Source organism: Hemiscyllium ocellatum, chromosome 31, assembly GCF_020745735.1.
Source record: "Hemiscyllium ocellatum isolate sHemOce1 chromosome 31, sHemOce1.pat.X.cur, whole genome shotgun sequence".
NCBI classification, from domain to species: domain Eukaryota; kingdom Metazoa; phylum Chordata; class Chondrichthyes; order Orectolobiformes; family Hemiscylliidae; genus Hemiscyllium; species Hemiscyllium ocellatum.
Window position 1 is genome coordinate 43,757,516 of NC_083431.1, and position 19,109 is coordinate 43,776,624.

The 19,109-nt window shown below is 42.3% G+C and overlaps 1 protein-coding gene across 9 annotated transcripts in view; it reads left to right on the plus strand.

The window, feature by feature from the left end:
• Nucleotides 1–19,109, plus strand: part of gtf2ird1 (GTF2I repeat domain containing 1) — a 215,490-nt gene that overhangs the window by 125,379 nt on the left and 71,002 nt on the right. For 8 of the 9 annotated variants that reach the window (XM_060847791.1, XM_060847794.1, XM_060847796.1 and 5 more), the window contains 6 exons: nucleotides 3,144–3,224; nucleotides 5,254–5,343; nucleotides 7,729–7,782; nucleotides 9,642–9,707; nucleotides 10,227–10,410; nucleotides 11,272–11,327. In XM_060847791.1, the coding sequence (XP_060703774.1) occupies nucleotides 3,144–3,224; nucleotides 5,254–5,343; nucleotides 7,729–7,782; nucleotides 9,642–9,707; nucleotides 10,227–10,410; nucleotides 11,272–11,327 (531 nt within the window). The remainder of the gene's footprint in view (nucleotides 1–3,143; nucleotides 3,225–5,253; nucleotides 5,344–7,728; nucleotides 7,783–9,641; nucleotides 9,708–10,226; nucleotides 10,411–11,271; nucleotides 11,328–19,109) is intronic. The other variant, XM_060847793.1, reaches the window with a different exon arrangement.

Here is a 19,109-nt window from a genome sequence, read left to right on the forward strand (position 1 = left end):
TTGACTACTTTTTAAGGTTAAATTTATGGGGTCGACTGTTACATGGATACTATTTTTGAGGTGAAAATGTGTTGCTGGTTAAAGCACAGCAGGTTAGGCAGCATCCAAGGAACAGGAAATTTGACGTTTCGGGCCAGAGCCCTTCATCAGGAATGAGGAGAGTGTGCCAGGCAGGCTAAGATAAAAGGTAGGGAGGAGGGACTTGGGGGAGGGGCGATGGAGATGTGATAGGTGGAAGGAGGTCAAGGTGAGGGTGATAGGCCGGAGTGGGGTGGGGGAGGAGAGGTCAGGAAGAGGATTGCAGGTTAGGACAGGTTGTCCTGGTTTGGTCCGAATTTTGTTGGTTGGAATGTAATCCGGAGTCCGTGCGGGATCAGTCGGTTCCATAGGCAGGTGCTGAGGAAGGAGATGTGGCTGTGGTAACGAGTCTGTTTGAGAACATGGCTGAAGAGCTTCTGTGCAGAGGAGATGACCTGGGGGGTGCAGTGAGAGAGAGACTCACTGAAATCCTTGTAGAGGGAGGAAGAGAGCTTCTTCAAGGAAGGCATCCTTGCAAGAGGATTCGCAGTAGGTTAAAATCTTCTATGCATCTCTATCCCTTGGTCCAATTCTAGTTGGTAGAGCTCACACATTTGTAGGGTGCTGTTGAAGGAGTCTTGGCAAGTTGTTGTGGTTCATCTTGTAGGTGGTGCACGCAACTGATCCTGTGCGTCTGTGGTGAAGAGAGTGAATGTTGAAGGTGATGAATGGGGTGCCTATTAAGTGGGCTGCTTTGTTCTGGATAATGTCGATGTCTTCATTGCTGGAGATACACCCCTACATACAAATGGATAGTATTACTGTTGTATGTCTGGTAAAGAGCAGGCAGGCTTTGGGGAGACTGGAGGTAAGTTACCTGCCACGGAATTCCCAGCCTCTGACACTTACTGCAAAAACAGGAGCATCCAGTGCTGGTGCAGGAAAATGGCCCCTCCCTGTTTTTGTGGTGCTGTTTCTCGCTATGAAGTGTCTGCAGCTGAGGATACATTGTTATTCATTCTGTATTTTTAAATATACAAAAACAAGTTACAATTCCTTAGCTGTGGTTTTGTTTCAAGATCTTTATTTTAACGGTCAATAAAATCTTTTAGTGATTTTGGCATTGCACATGATAATGTTCTTCAAACAACTAACTCGTTCCTTCTCTTTTAGTTAATTTAACATGAGTCCATTTAGAATCAAAGAGATGTACAGCACGGAAACAGACCCGTCAGTCCAACCTGTCTATGCCAACCAGATATCCTAAACTAATCTAGTCCCATTTGCCAGCACTTGGCCCATATGCCTCTAAACCCTTCCTATTCATGTACCCATCCAGATTCCTTTTAAATGTTGCAATTGTACCAGCTTCCACCACTTCCTCTGGCAGCTCATTCCATACACGCACCAACCTCTGCGTGAAAAAGTTGCCTCTTGGGTCCCTTTTAAATCTTTCCCATCTCACCCTCAACTTTCCTCTCTAGTTTTGGACTTTGGGAAAAGACCTTGTCTATTTATCCTATCCATGCTCCTCATAATTTTTTAAGCCTGTATAAGATCACCCCTCAGCCCCTGACACTCTCAGAAAAATAGCACCAACCCATTCAGCCTCTCCCTATAGCTCCAATCTTCCAACCCTGGCAACATCCTTGTAATTCTTTTCTGGACCCTTTCAAGTTTCACAACATCTTTCCTCTTGTAAGAAGACCATTAATGAATGAAGTATTCCAAAGGTGGCCTAACCAATGTTCTGTACAGCTGCAACATGTTGTCCCAACTCCTGTACTCAATGTACTGACCAATAAAGGCCAGCATACCGGACACCTTTTACACGTATTGATCACTCTGCTACTTTTAGAACAGGGCATTAAACACAGGATTTTAATAATAATACCTTAATAATTCCTATCTGTGTACTAAAATGTGGCATTGCTGGCTTGAAATTTGTTTAATTGAGTCTGCAAGTGCTAGACTTAAGGAACATCAGTGTAATAACAGCCTTAGGCTGAGAGCTTAATAGAAGTTAGCCTTTCCGGCAATAGTACATTGGTGAGTCATACCCAATGTGGTGTCTGTTCAATTCCATCATCTACTGAAAGACAGGTTAAGGTTATCAAAAGATCAAATCTGACATAGGTGATAGGTGGAATCAATAGGAATAGGACCTTAGAACACCATTTGGGGAAATTGCTTAACGGGGGAGATTTGACAGGTGGGAGGGGAAGATTGATATTATATTCTGGAGTCCTATTGACTCAAAACTCGCTATTGACTCATACTTGAAAATGGAGTACTTTTTTTGCACTGCTTTTATGGTGGAGCAGACTCAATGGGCTGAATGGCCATCTTCTTCTGTAGCTTATGGTCTTATTAGAAGTTGGAGTAACTTGAGGAAAGTCCATGATGAGTTTTGCTGGAAGGAGCAGTTTGGTGATCGTTTCAGCTACTTGTTTCAATTTTTCTGGCAACTTCCAGGGTAGAAGGAAGGCAAAAGTCTAATCCTAGGATCCACAAATAATTCAGGGTGACTGGTGGGCTGCTGGCAGGTGTACAAGAGGGAGACTTTCAAATCCTCTTGTCTTTTCTTCCCTCTCTCCTTCCCAGCTTGTGCCTGGCTCATTTCCTCACTTAGCAGCCGTGACAAGTCACTGGGAAGGAACCACAAGTTGCAGAGATGATGGCATTGTGGCTATGTCATTGGGCTAGTTAGCCCACAGCCTAAGCTAATGCTTTGGGGACAAGGGTTCAAATCCCACCATGGCAGTTGGTGAAACTTAAATTTATGATTTACAAATTGAATTTATAAATATGAAATGAGTCTCAGCAATGGTGGCTGTGAAACCATCGTTGATTGTTGTCTAAACATAGCAGCTTCAGTAACTCCCTTCAGGGAAGGAAACCTGCCATCTTTATTGGCATGTAACTCCACAGTAACTGTCTGACTCTAAATGCAGCTGATTCTTAAACATACGTCCCTTGGAAGCATGATATGAGACACATTCTGTGGCAAAGCATGGCGTCCTGTACCAGTGAGTTTGTTCACCCGCATGCTGCCCACAAAGCTAATGGGCGACTGTACCAGGTGCTTTCTGATGATCAACTTCCTCTTCCACTTCCACCCACAGGTGCCTCCATTGATCTGTCGACAATGAAAAAAGTGAAGACAGAGCCGGAAGATTCAGAAATCATTCAAATTACTGTTCAAGGTAAAAAGTAAATAAACTCAACCTTGAGGTGGGGGTGGGGGGGGGAGAGTAATGATTGAACAAATTTGGCTGCGTGATTTGATTATCTTTTGAAATGCCGTTAGAGATACATTTGAAGCTCCCACATTAATGGCGAAGGCAGAAAATTCTGGTGCAAGCATGATGGGCCGACTAGTCTCCTCTGCACTGCAACAATATTGTAAATAAACTGGTATCTTTGCTAAAAACAAAAATTGTCATTGTTTGTCTCCGGCATCAATTCATGTTGTCTGACCCCTTTCCTGTTTCATCGTCGTTGATTCCTGGGCAGGATGTGTACCAAATTGGGACAAATTTCCATATTGACCAGCCAGGTGCTCCAAACGGGCAGCCACTGGATGTAAAAATGGGGAAAGGTCTGAAATTCAGAGCCAGTCCGTTTAAGCCATCAGTCAGTGGCGCTATTTTGACAGCCCCATTTTATAATGAACGTGAAGGCAGTGGAGAGGACGCAGAGTACCTTACTGCAATGGAGCAACAATGAGAGGTTTAAACAAAATTAGAATGGAACTCATTCCCTTCTGGTGGAAGTGATCAATGTTATGGAAGCTCTTGATGAGGTAAATCAGCAATAAGTACTTCCACTGAACAACAAATCAGGACATCAATTAAAGATGAAGGGAATTTATTTTTCGTTGTGTGCAGGTTTTTAGGGTGTGGATCAGTTGACCAGAAACCATGATGGAAACAAAATGTCGAATAGCCATTGAAAAGGAAATGGATAAATCTTTTTCAAACCAATATTGGTATTGAGGGAAAGGCAAGAGCAGAATACGAAGCGGAATACGGTGGCTTAGCAGTTAGCACTGCTGCCTCACAACACCACGGTCCCAGGTTCGATTCCAGCCTCGGGCAATTGGCTGTGTGAAGTTTGCATGTTCTCCGCAGCTCTGTGTGGGTTTGCTCCAGTTTCCTCCCACAATCCAAAGATGTGCAGATCAGGTGAATAGGACTTGCTAAATTGCCCATAGTATTAGGTGCATTAGTCAGAGAGAAATGGGTTTGGTTGGGTTACTCTTCAGAGGGTTGGTGTGGACTGGTTGGACCGAAAGGCCTGTTTCCACACTATAGGGAATCTAATCTAATACATCTTTCAGAGGGCCAGCACCGGTATGATAGGCAGAATGGTCTCCAACGGTGCAGCGAATTCTGAAAATGCTTCCTAAAATGTGGATTTCTGTTTCTGCCAGGGAGGTGTGAATAGAATGTATGTTCTCTGCAAGATTATGACTGAGCAGCAGAGGAGTAAATAAAGGCTAAAGACAAATCGTTGATGTCAAAGATGCATGTTGCTTCTGTAAAATAGCATCCTGTAGCAGTCAAGGATGTCTGTGAGGAAGTACTGACACCAAACTGTCATCCTGCTTCTCTATTCGTTGTTCGAGTTCAGGGACAAGATGAACCAGATGCAAGAGCTGAGTCAGCCAGATTTTTGTCCTTGTCCTTGTTGCACTTTGCAGTCATGTTACTTATCTATGCATATTTTAAAAACCATACATACCAGATACAAAATGATACAGAAAGTATGTTCAGAGCATTCCTCCACATTTTGCACTTTTTTATTTATTGGTAAAGGTGACATTAGACAGCAGGGAGGAACATTTTCAGAGGATTGCAATTGTCACCTGATGGAGATTGCTGCTGATTAGTGCCCTACTTTTGTTAAAAGCCAGGAGCTGACAGTGAGGAGCAGGGGAGTATGGTAGTTACTGCAGCCTGATGGAGGGGAGCGAATGCTGCAGTGAATTGGTCAAGCAGTGTGTGAATAAATATAAATAATGCTGCTGAGCTATTAAAGTGGCAGCCCTGAGTGAAACACTCATGAGTGGACATGAGGGATCGGTCATTTTTCTTTGCTTTTTATTTTACCAAATCTATGCGTGTGTGAGAAAAAGTGAGAGAGTGGGATTACACAAAAAGCTACAGATCATCCAGTCTCCCAGCCCATTCACTCTCACTGAGTAACCTGTTCTTCTGCTTCTCCCGACAGATCCACATACGACCTCGGAAGACATCAGTGAAAACCTGTCGGCTAAGTCCCCCTCTGAGGAGCCTAGCATATTGCTGGAATCGCCGTCAGGTGCCTGACCTCTCCTTGTAACTTAGTGACAATAGATTCAAAAAGAGACTTGCTTTCAGATACCACTTTTCCTGACCACCAGCCATCTCCAAGTGCCTTAAAGCCAATGAATTACATTTTTTGTGAAGTGTAGCTCTATTCTAGGAAACGTGGCCATCAGTAGATGCTCAGCAAACTTCCTCAATGAAACAATGAGGCTATAAGGTCTACATAGTCTGTGAAGAGATGATGACTGAGGGTAAAATATTGACCAAAACCACAGAGTAATGTTTTCGGATCTCTTGCATCTTTTACATAAACCGAGGACTCGGTTTAACATTTTATCAGAAAGATAGCAACTCCAACTGTGCAGCACTCTGCTAGTATGGCACTGGAGTTTCAGCCTTGATTTTTGTGTTTCAACTCTGGAGCAGGACTTGAACTCCCAAACTGTTGACTAAGAGGTACATTTGCTGCCATTTGAGCCACAGCTGACTATACATCAAATTCTTCAAAAATAAAGATTATACTTCTGCTGTACCAGCCCCAACTCCTTCCCAATACCACTGTTGAGCTGCTCTGTTGGTGGATGAACCTGGCAGATGGGCCTTTTGGAAACAGTTCCAGCTGGCACAGACTGTCTGATTTGGTTTGAGATCTACCCCTAACCACTGCCAAGCTGTCCCAGCACCTGTATGTGCTGTGGACTTGAGTTTCATAGATGTTTATAGCACAGAAGGAGGCCATTCAGCCCACTGTGTCAATGCTGGTCAACAAAATCTGGCTACATTAATTCCATTTTTCAGCTTTTGGTCCCTATTCCTGGACATTATGGAAATATGTGACTATTTAAATACTGCTCAGAATGTTACAAAGGTTTCTGGCTTGACCGCTCTTTCAGACAGTGTGTTCCAGACTCCACCCACCCTCTTGGTGAAAATACATTGCTCCTCCACTCTCCCTTTCACCTTCTTACTTTAAATCTTGGTTACTGACCCCTCTACTAATGGAAAGGCGCCTTTCTATCCCCCCTATCTCTGCCCCTTATAATCTTATATGCCTCTATCAGATCCCTTCTCAACCTTCACTGCTCTTGGGAAAGCAACTCCTGCCTATTCCAATCTACCCTCACAGCTCAAATCCTTCAATTCCATCCCCATAAACCTCCCGCCTGTGCAGTCAGGTCCTTTCTATCATGTAGTGACCAGAACTGCACTCCAGTTGTGGCCTGATTGCATCTTTAGAAAGTTTCACCATAACCTCCCTTAACTTGTATTCTGTGCCTCAACTAATAAAGTCTACATATACCATATGCTTTCTTAACCAAGTTATCTACCTGTCCTGCTACCTTACGTGATCTGTGAATATGCACACCAGGATCTTTTCGATCTTCAGTATTTTCCAAGGCCCTACCATTCATAGTGAAATCCCTTGTTAGCTCTCCCCATGGATTTAGTCACAGAGGTCTACAGCATGGAAACAGGTCCTTCGGCCCAACTTGCCCATACAGTTTAAACTAGTCCCATTTACCTGTGTTTGGTTCATATCTCTCCATACCTAGCCTATCCATGTACCAGTCTAAATGACAAAATTGCACTCACTTCCACCACTACCTCTGGCAGATCATTTCAGACACTCACCACCCTCTGTGTGAAAAGTATTGCCCCTCTGGACTCTTTTGTGTAAATCCCCTCTCATCTTAAACCTATGCTGTCTAGTTTTAGAATCCCCTATCGTGGGGAGAAAGTATCAGCTATCTATTTTACCTATGGCTCTCATGATATTAGAAATCTCTATAAGATCACTCCTCAGTCTCCTAAACTTATAGAAACTAAGTCCCAGCCTATGCAACCTCTCCTTATAACTCAACCTTCCTGTACAGGTAACATCTGAGTAAATCTTCTCTGCCTCACACATTTAATTCTGCTTTGCCACTGCTCTGCCCAGCTGACCTGTCTGTTGATGTCTTTCTGCAATTTACAGCTATTCTCTTCATGATTTACCACCCTGTGGTCATGTTATCTGTGAAACCTTTTGGTCGTATCCCTTGCCTTTAATTACAGATCATCCTGTGCACTTGTTTTGTTACAACTGTTTTGTTACAACTGAAGCCAACTGGCCTTATGAAAGCTAAGTACTGAGTGTGAGTTTCTCTATTTAATGACTAGCTTATGAAAGCTGAACGCGGTGACTCCAATTTTGTCATGTTGCTTTGTACAAGCCACATTTTAACTCATAACACCATGGGGACAGTCCTGGAAGTTAATGATTGGCATGGAGATAAGCCCAAACATACTTCACGTTGTTCAGTCAGAGAAAGTTTTCTGTCTCTGAATCACTGAAAATGTCCTGCAAAATATCTGTGACTAACTGCAGCCCTGACCTGTTTCCCGTTTCTGACCTCAGATGCTGCACAGGACAATGCTTCTAATCATGAAGATCAACATGTACTCGTGAAAGGTCAGTAATTTGTGACTCTTACTGCCATTTGAGGCTGATAAGATGCTGCTGGTAGGAAGTCCCCTGGAGAATGATCTTGTGATTTTGGTATCGGAACGTAGCACAGAGAGCAACCCAAAAACAAAAGGAGTAGAATCTGTTGAAAGAAAGAAGAATGTGTCTTTCTGTAACACTGCTTGTGGTTTCAAGGTGTCCCAATCTCACGGCAGCTGCAACCACAGCAAGATCCCACAGAGAATGAACAGTTCATCTGTTTGCAGTGATGCTGGTTGAGAGAGATCTTCACCTTGATAGTAGGAAGCATTCTCTTTTCTTTTGCTGCGAGGTGTTTAAGTCCACCCAAGAGGTGAGACAGATTGTTGTGCTTCTCTGTAAAGGTGACACCGCTGACAGGGCAGCACTCCCTCGGTTTTCTGTTTTAATTTTTGAGTTCCGATCTGCAGTGGTCATGAACTCACAAATTTATAACTCTGATGTGAGTGTTACCAGTTGACTGAGGTTGTTACCTCAGGTTTTGAATTAATTATCTGTTCAAAGATACTGAGAGATGTGACTTAGTAGTTAGTGAAAGGGTTAATGCTGTGGGGTGCCAAAAACATCACCTGATGTGATAGTTCGGTGCTCCAATCCATATAAATCTCGAAAGAGTGAGACCTAATATCAGGTCTCTGTAACCTAGACAATCATATTTGTAACCTGTAATGAACTGCTTCAATGCAATAAACTAGACCTTGTTAACTACAAGAGACTTCTGTAGTTAGACTGGAAAGGTGGCTGCTCTCTACCACACTGGACTGAACAGGCCCTGTCCTCTTCCTCTGTTTAATGTGGACAGTGACAGCAAATAGCATTGTGAAATAGCATGGGCCTACAGTGAGAGAGTGATAGAACACCCAGCCATGAAGGGGTAATAAAGCACAAAGGTGTCTGGTATTGTGCATGGCAAGTGTTAAGAGTGACGCAGAGGCAAATAGAAAGGTTAAGTGAGTGTGGAAAAACTTAGCAGGAAAATAATGTGGAAGGATGTGAGGTTATGCACTTTGGCAAAAAGAATGGAGGAACTGAATATTATTTAAGTGGAGAAAGATTGCAGAATTTATGCTACAACATAAGTTCACAAAAAGCTACCATCAATTTCAACAGATAATAGGGAAGGCAGTGGAATGTTGGCCTTTGAAAGGGAATGAATAAAAATAGGGAAGGTTTGCTCGAACTAACCAAGGCACTGGCTGGAATACTGTGGACAATTTTAGTTCTCTTACCAATATAAGGGAGGCAGCCCAGGGAAGGTTCACTCTGTTGATCGTGGATATGGAAGGAAATTCTTGTCAGAAGATGTTGAGTCAGTTGGGCTTATACACATTAGAGTTTAGAAGATGAGACACCCTTGTTGAAACTAAAGGTTCTTAGGGACTTGACAGGGTGGGTGCAGCAAGATTGTTTCCCCTTCTTGAGGATTCCAAGACCAGAGAGCACAATCTCAGAATAAGGGGCAGCCCGTACAGGAAATGGTGAGGAGGAATTTCTTCTGTCAGAGGATGTTGAATCTGTGGCATTCTTTTTCACAAGGGCTATTGAGTCTCGGTCATCAAGCACATTCAAGGCTGAGATAGATTTTTAATCAGTGAGGGAATCGAGGGTTATGGGGAAAAGGCGGGAAAGTGGAGTTGAGGATTATCAAATCAGCCATGATCTCATTGAATGGTGGAGAAGACTTGATAGGCCGAATAGCTTACTGCTGCTCCTGTGTTTTATGATCTTGATGTCTAACTGTCACTAAATTGCCTTGATACTAATCTTGCTTTCTGACTGATGTCCCAGCTATTATATGACTTTTCTGATACTGTACTTTCCTTCAGAAGAATGGAATGAAAAGATAACGCAACTGAGGAAGCAGGTTGAAATCCTTTTCGACAGAAAGTACGGTGAGTTAGAAGGCATTGTTAATATTGCATATCATTTACCAGGTAGAACTACACTTGATTATTAAACTGAGCTTGGAAGTGACTGCACTGTTGGAGTTCTTTCTTCTCCTCACAATAAAGAATTATAGAATCCCTACAGTGTGGAAACAGGCCATTTAGCCCAACAAGTCCACACTGACCCTCCGACGAGTAACCCACCAAGACCCATTCCCCTACCCTATTCCCTTACATTTACCCCTGACTAATGCACCTAACCTACACATCCCTGAACACAATGGGCAGTTTAGCGTGACCAATCCACCTAACCTGCACATCTTTGGACTGTGGGAGGAAACTGGAGCACCTGAGGAAACCCACGCAGATACAGGGAGAGAATGTGCACACTCCACACAGGCAGTCACCCGAGGCTGGAATCGAATCAGTGTCCCTGGTGCTGTGAGGCAGCAGTGCTAACTACTGGGTCACCGTGCCACCCTCATTCAGCCTTTAAAGGTGTTACCACTGCCATTTCTGTTTCAGGTGAAGCAATGGGGCTTTCTGATCCAGTGAAGATCCCCTATTTGAAATTCCAGTCCCATCCTGAGGAATTGCTTGTGGACGGTTTGCCAGAGGGTATCCCATTCAGGAGACCCAATTGCTTTGGAATTTCGAAACTCCAGAAGATTTTAGAAGCGAGCGAGGGCATTCAGTTTATCATCAAAAAGTAAGAATTGTCAGAAACGCGGTGAATGAGTAACTGCTTGATGATGCTGGAGCAAGCCTTGAGATCGAAAGAATGCTCCCAGCCCCACACCTTCATTAGGACAGTGCATGTGAAACAAAAAAATCAATTCTCACCATTTGAAGAACTTCTCATGCCCTCCCTCGTCCCTGGTTGATGAGCTGTTCTACAATACCAGCAGTTGCTTTCAAAGAGAAAAGTGGTAAAAGGTTAGAAGATGTTGAATTTAGGGTATGCTGCAGGGTGTCAAGTAGAAAGAATAGTGCATACGAATGTTACTTCAGCAATATATGCCATTTGAAAGTCACTTGGAAGCAACTAAATGCCTAGTTAGCCAAGGAAGCAATCGTGGTAAAAGTAAAAGCTGACCACTTTCCATTATTTTGCTAAATTAGGAATTCCCAAAAAGAAAGAACCCCATCACGAATTCAAAAATCATGTCCCTTGTCGTCTCTTGCCTGGAGGAGAAGATCTCCTTTCTATCCATTGGCAAAATATAATTATCCACCATTAATAAGAACATTCCTCCAAGTTTCTACTTGTGGGAAAGCTAACGAACACCTCCCTTATTTGGGATCCAGGATTCTGAATGGAATGATTAAATTCTGACTGTTCATAGTAATGGCATCCTTCCCATCAGGCACTCCTGACAGGAAATGCTGTAAAACCCTACCAACAGTGGGACATTGGTTCAGCATGGTTGTAATTTTGAAATCAGCCGCCTCATCCAGGCTTTTTGTGGAGATTTTTCTTCCCTTGATGCTTTTGGATTGAAAATAACTGGATGCTTTTTATTTGATTGAAGTTAGGTTTCTCATTAATGTGCTGAAATTATGCTTGCAGACCACAACTTCTACTTGAAGGACAAGAATCGTGTAAGGAGAAAAAGAATGCAGTAGGTAAGAAAGTAGAATGCAGCAGCTCAGATGGAGCAAATCATCAGATCCAGTTCTGGCAGTTGGAGAATTTGAGTTCAGACTTTTAAAATAAATTTCTAGAAATTAAAATGTAATATCAGCAAAAATGACTACAAGAATATAGTAATTGTAAATATCCAACAGATTCACTCATCCCTCCTCAGGGAGAGAAATCTGATTTTTCCCTTAATGACCTAGTTGTGACTGCAGTCACATATCAATAACATTAGCTCCTAACCTCCCTCATGAGGAGACAAACTCCATTTTGATCCAACTCTATGAAACCACGAAGGACCATAAATGATGGCCTTATCCGAAATGTCCCCATTCTGAGAGCATGTTCTTGAGAAATACCAGCTTTGAGTGCAATTGGTGCTTTTTAAATTTAAAATGCTTCTAATTTCTTTGTTTATTTTTCTTGACTCCAGTGCTTGGGTTAAAAGGTGATACCAAGGATCTGCTCCCAGTTCCTGTATCTTGCTCGGCTGCCTGGGCCTATCTTAGGCAGTCCACAATGAATCCTTCCCTGTCTTTCTCACATGTGAAATGATCCCCACCTAGGGATTTAGATCATAAGTGAACTAAGAGGGTGATGGTGTGGATCCATTGTGGTCTGTAGCAATGGTGTCAGACTGTAAATAACAGTGAGCTTTGAAATCTCTGAAGGAAAATCCTGGTATGAAATGTGCCCCATGTGTGATTGATTGGTCAGGCCTGCATTATCTCTTTCAAATCTAAATGGTCAGGCATCGCTGTATACTTCCATTTTTTTTTGTTTGTTTTCTGATTTGTTCTCCCTCGCATTCTTCGGCAAAAGACTCCCATACAATCGGAGTCGAGTACTGTGCTCCTTAATGAGCAGGGAGATTACACTTCTGTGTTTTTATTTTACTCTGCACAATAAAAAATTGTGTAAAGTTTTAAGGGTCTTTTAATCCTGGAATGGAACACTGCAGCAATGTTTCAGATCAGAATGCCTGATTGAAGAACAGAAGTTAGAAATGTAGTGAGACACTAAGTTTGCTAATCTTTTTTAAAGAAGTTACAAAGAGATTGATAAACTCAGTCACATCCATGTCTATATCTAAACTTCTTGATGATATAGGTCTATATGGCACACTCTATTTGAGTCCTTGCACATGCTATATTCACTTTCACCACTGGATGGTGGTGTGGCCTCCAAAATCAACCTGAGAAAATAACAGGTTTTACTGAAGAGATAGGCCCTAATGTGCTCATTTGCATGTTATTCGACAGTAAGTTACATGAAGAAAAATAATTGAGATTAATTGACCAAAAGCTGGGATGGAGTGGTAGCTTTTAAGGAGCAACTTAAAGCAGAGAAGAGGCAAAGAGGTTTATGCAGAGAATTCCCAGATTAAGACCTTGACAATTGTAGAAACGGCCACTAGTGGTGGCGTGAACTAAAGAGACCAGAGTTGAAGGATGGCACAAAAATTAATATTGAGGCATTGCTAAACCGGAACCTATATAAGATAGCTCTTGGGGGCATGTTGGGGTGATCAGTAATGGGTAAACGAGACTCAGTGTAAATTGAGAGATAGGCAGTGGAGTTTGAAATATGAACAGTTTGGAGTTTAGCCAAGGGATTATTTGAGAAGTGAATGCTGAAGGTTTCAGCATCAAGTGAGCTGAGGTACAGGTTGAATCAGGTGATGAAATGCAGGCAGTCTTGGTGATAGGAAGCTTGGGATGTTGGAAACTGCTTTCCTTGTCTGATCTGGCATCAAGGTAGTGAACAGTCTGCCTGAGCCTCTGTGAATTGCCTGGAGGCAGTTGTTCTGTTGGAAGATGAATTCTCACCACTGCTTGTCATGGTGTAAGGTGGCAGATTCACTGCTGCAATCTTTAGAACCTGGATGGTCCAGTGTGGATGAGGAAAACCATTTGTTAGTCTAATGAGAAGATGTTCTCATCTTAAACAATATGTAGGTTATTTCATGAAAGAAACAAGGATCTGGCTCATGCACATTGTCACTGAAAGTACGAGAGAGGCCTCAGAGAGAGAAAACTGTTCCCACACCAATGTCAATATGATATCATCATCTGGGCAAGGTTTAATCCACTCCTCAGCATTAACTGTTCCAAGCTTTCAGACCCTTTACAACAGGTAATGAGTGGAGCTTGTGGAACAGTTTGAAGAGGCTTCAGTTTTCCTGGTATTTAATTGGGGAAGACTGCTGCTCATTTACTGCTGGATAGACAATCTGATGAAATGGAGATAGCGAAAACGAGAGGCTGAATGGGCTGGGGGGTGACCTTATAAAATCATGAGGGACATGGATAGGATGAATAGTCAAGGCCTTTTCCCCAGGGTAGGGGAGTCCAAAACTAGAGGGCATAGGTTTAAGGTCAGAGGGGTGTTTTGGACCAGGCCAGACCTCCTTAAAACATTTCAAGAAAGTAGGCCAGACCCTAACTTTGCTCATTGCTTGAAGCACGTGTAACGTGGATATTCCAGGAGAGATGCAGCTGGTCAAACCATTTAGTTTTAAACAAAAGAGAATTTATTCACAAGATTACCGACTGAAACACAAAAGTGAACAGAATACAGAATAATTTAGCCTATCTGAAAACCCGACAGATTATCCAAACTTAATGATGCTGTTCCTAATACTTGGAACAATCCCCATACACATCCCTTGGCACAAAAGGTAAAATCAAACACAGGGTCTTACAGGAGAGAAGTCAGAGAGAGAGGGTCAACATGGACCTGTTTCTCTTGGGTCCAGCAGTTTCACAACTGTCTGACTGCTTTCAGTGATTAGCCAAACCAAACCAGAGAAAAGCTGAGCTGGAGGACTGGTCACTCACCTTTCGTTGTACAAGTGTTTTTTAAAACTTAAAAGCATTTTATCTGAGGCAGTATCTGTTAGCTATAATCAAATTGACTCTAAAACCCATTGAAACCTAGACATTTTGGAGCCTGTGACTTTATAACATCCCGAAAAATGACCAAGGACAACATAACCTTGTTAAAAGAGCAGCAGCAGCACACCTCCCCCTTTAAAAAAAATTAACCATCAATATCCAACGATGGCTTCATTTTAAAACCCCTTAATCTTAAACTTTTGTGCACTACATTATGTATATACATTACATTGACAATAAACATGGAAACATGCACTACTCCATTCTGTTTCAGTCCATTTACTCCTGCCACCAAACGCCTCGGTTTCTCATTCAAGTCTCGACAATGCATCAGCAATCACGTTTAGTCAGCCTGCCACACGCACAATTTTCAAATTTAATGGCTGGAACAACAGTCTGGAAGATTTGTCATTAAATTTCTCCACGATCGTCACTGGGTTAGGGTCAGTATATATGATTGTCTCAGATACATTATTGGTAATATAAACACTGAGATGTTTTGTCAACACCAAGTTCAAAGTCTCCTTCTCAACTGTTGAATATTTCTGCTGATGAATATTCAGTTTCCTAGAGAAATACCTGATAGGTCTTTCTATCTTCTCTTCGTCTTCTTGCACGAGCACAGCACCGACACCCACATCACTCGCATCAATAGCCACCTTGAATGGCTTTGTATAGCTAGGTGTGGCTAATACTGAGGTAGTGGTTAACACAGCTTTCTGACTGTCAAATGCCTTCTGACAGTCAGCTATCCACTGAAACTTCTTGCCCTTCTTTAGCAACTCGGTGAGTGGAGCAGCCACACTGCTAAAAGTTGGTACGAATTTTCGATAAAATCCACGCAATCCCAGGAACCGTAGAACTGCTCTTATTGTCGATGGTATGGAAAACTCTCAAATTACCTTTGTTTTTGCATCCTGTGGGGCATTTGTCCATATCCAATAACTTGGCGCAGGAAGGTGACTTAAACTTTCGCAAATTAATTTTTAGCTAGGTTTACCAACAAGCCTGCCTTCCTAAGTTGATCAAACAAGTCCAATAAATGTTGCAAATGCACTTTCCGTTTATGACTAAAAATCACCAGGTCATCAATATATGACAGAGTTGGGTTGTCTGGTAATGACCTTATTGGTTAGTCTCTGAAATGTGGCTGGCATATTTTTTATACCAAATGGCACGACTTTAAACTGATACAGTCCATTCGGTGTTACAAAAGTCAAAGTTGTCTTCGCCCTTTCTGACAAAGGTCCTTTGAGCAAGTCCAACTTAGAAATATAAGTGGCTTGTCCCACCTTTTCAACACAATCTTCCAAACATGGGTTTGAATGTGCATCAGTTTTTATAACTGCATTGACTTTGCGATAGTCCATATTGTGGGTGAGCTCCAGTAACTGTAACTCACTTCAGTAAAGTTGTCTTGGAGCGTGCATTCAATCTCCTTTTGAACCTGTGCCAACTTCAGAGGGTTATGCCGACAAGGATGTTGCTTAATTGGTACAGCATTTCCTATATCTGCATCATGCACAATTTGATTAGTACTTCCCGGCTTGTGGCCACATATCTCCCTGTATGATGGTAATAACTCAGGTCATTTCAATTTTTCTCTGGAAGGTAACTCAATAATTTTTGACAACTTCCTCATTGTCCAATTTAATTTGAGGAATGTCCAATTCAGAATCCTCTGAACTTGGTTTCTCACTCTGTTGTAAACACTAACACAGTCTCCTTTGGATTTCCTTCCCTGTCAAAATACCTATTGAACATATTCACATGACATATTCTGAGATTTCTTTCTGTCTGGAGTACTTATTAAATAGTTCATTTCATTCAATTTCCTTTTGACTTGATAAGGTTCCCTAAACCTTGCTTTTAAAGGTTCACCTATTGCTGGAAGTAACACTAACACCTTATCTCCGAAAACAAAATTGCAAGGTTTTGATTTCTTCTCTGCTTCCTGTTCCATTGTATGCTGTGATACTTTCAAATGCTGTCTTGCCAACTGCACTACTCTATTTAATTGTGCCCGAAAATTTGACACACAGTCCAAATATGTGGTCTCTGAATTCTGACTTAGCAATTTCTCCTGAATCAATTTTCAGCTGTCCTTCACTTCATGCCCAAAAACTAATTCAAATGGACTGAATTTGGTTGATTCATTTGGTGCATCTCTGATGGCAAAAAGTACAAACGGAATTCCTTTCTCCTAATCATCCAGATAGTCCTGACTATAAGCCCTCAACTTGGTCTTTAATGTCTGATGCCACCTTCCTCGTGCTCCCTGTGATTCTGGATGGTATGCAGTAGATTTGAATTGTTTTATTCCTAAGCTGTCCATAAACACCTCGAGTAATTTTGATGCAAAGTTTGACCCTTGTTCTGATTGTATCTGTGTGGGTAGTCTGGTGAAAAATTTGAGTAACTTTTCTACAATCCTTTTAGCTGTAATATTGTGTAATGGAACAGCCTCTGGAAATCTCGTGGACACATCCATTATTGTTAACAAATATCGGTTTCCCCTAAATGACTTAGAGTCATAGAGATGTACAGCATGGAAACAGACCCTTTGGTCCAACCCGTCCATGCCGACTAGATATCCCAACCCAATCTAGTCCCATCTGTCAGCACCTGGCCCATATCCCTCTAAACCCTTTCTATTCATATACCCATCCAAATGCCTCTTAAATGTTGCAATTGTACCAGCCTCCACCACATCCTCTGGCAGCTCATTCCATAAAAGTACCACCCTCTGCGTGAAAAAGTTGCCCCTTAGGTCTCTTTCATATCTTTCTCCCCTCATCCTAAACCTATACCCTCTGGTTCTGGACTCCCTGGCCCCAGGGAAAAGACTTTACCTATTTATCCTATCCATGGCACTCATAATTTTGTAAACCTCTATAAGATCCCCCCTCAGCCTCCAACACTCCAGGGAAAACAGCCCAAGTCTGTTCAGCCTCTCCCTGTAGCTCAGATCCTTTAATCCTGGCAACATCCTTGTAAATCTTTTCTGAACCCTTTCAAGTTTCACAATATCTTTCCGATAGGAAGGAGACCAGAATTGCACGCAATATTCCAACAGTGGCCTAACCAATGTCCTGTACAGCTGCAACATGACCTCCCAACTCCTGTATTCAATACTCTGACCAAAAAAACGGAAAACATACCAAACGCTTTCACTATCCTATTTACCTGCGACTCCACTTTCAAGGAGCTATGAACCTGCACTCCAAGGTCTCTTCATTCAGCAACACTCCCTAGGACCTTAATATTAAGTGTATAAGTCCTGCTAAGATTTGCTTTCCCAAAATGTAGCACCTCGCATTTATCTGAATTAAACTCCATTAGCCACTTCTCAGCTCATTGGCCCATCTGGACAAGATCCTGTTGTAATCTGAGGTAACCCTCTTCACTGACCACTACACCTCCAATTTTTGTGTCATCTGCAAACTTACTAACTGTACCTCTTATGCTCGCATTCAAATCATTTATGTAAATGACAAAAAGTAGAGGGCCCTGCACCGATCCTTGTGGCACTCCACTGGTCACAGGCCTCCAGTCTGAAAAACAACCCTCCACCACCACCCTCTGTTTTCTACCTTTGAGTCAGTTCTGTATCCAAATGGCTAGTTCTCCCTGTATTCCATGAGATCTAACCTTGCTAATCAGTCTCCCATGGGGAACCTTGTCGAATGCCTTGCTGAAGTCCATATAGATCACATCTACTGCTCTGTCCTCCTCAATCTTCTTTGTTACTTCTTCAAAAAACTCAATCAAGTTTGTGAGACAAGAGTTGCCACGTACAAAGCCATGTTGACTATCCCGAATTAGTCCTTGCCTTTCCAAATACATCCTGTCCCTCAGGATTCCCTCCAACAACTTGCCCACCACCAAGGTCAGGCTCACCAGTCTGTAGTTCCCTGGTTTGTCTTTACCGCCCTTTTTAAATAGTAGCACCACGTTTGCCAACCTCCAGTCTTCCGGCACCTCACCAGTGACTATCAATGATACAAATATCTCAGCAAGAGGCCCAACAATCACTTCTCTAGCTTCCAACACAGTTCTCGGGTACACCTGCTTCATTCACCACGCGCAACACCTTCTTTCTATAACCCACTAGAAATACAACTTGATGAACTTCTGCCCATTTCTCATCTGCCTGAATATATGATGGTCTCCATTTCCTCATTAAGGCATCATTTTTAAGAGACTAAATTACAGGGATGCATTCAGATTCTTTTTCTGTATATGCCTTTTGATACAATTACTTCAGTTTTTCATCTTTCTGCTGTAACTCTCCCATTTTAACTGATGACTTTGTGACCTCGTTACCACACAGTCAGGAAAAATCCCAGGATATTCTTCCTGTAATAGCTCAGTTGCCTGATTTTCCATTGGCTTTTCATCCACAGTAGGCGGCACACCTACCTGTGAGCTAGCTATATCATTAGCAAGGACAAATCATATTCCTGGAGTTAAATGTTTTTCCAGTACTCACTTCTCCACTTTTCAATGGACAGTCTCTAACCTCACTCTACATGATTGAGCACTTTTTGTCTCACCATGAATTCCACTTACTCATAACTTTCCCGGTAATACTCCTTCAGAAGTTCATATCTCCTCATCTTTCAACATCAACGATTAAGAGAATCCTGTATCTCTTAATATTGTAACCTCTTCGCCTACTGCTCCTGGCCAATGTGAGTAATCTTTACCTTTTCAAGCATATGGTTTAAGAAGATCTGGCATTTCCTCCTGAATCAACCTCTGACCAGTTGGTATGATCTGGTGCAGCTTTTTAGCATCCACTGTACTTTCCACTACCACTCCAACAAAATTAACTGGCTTATCCTGTTTTCCTACATCTAGTTTCCCAGT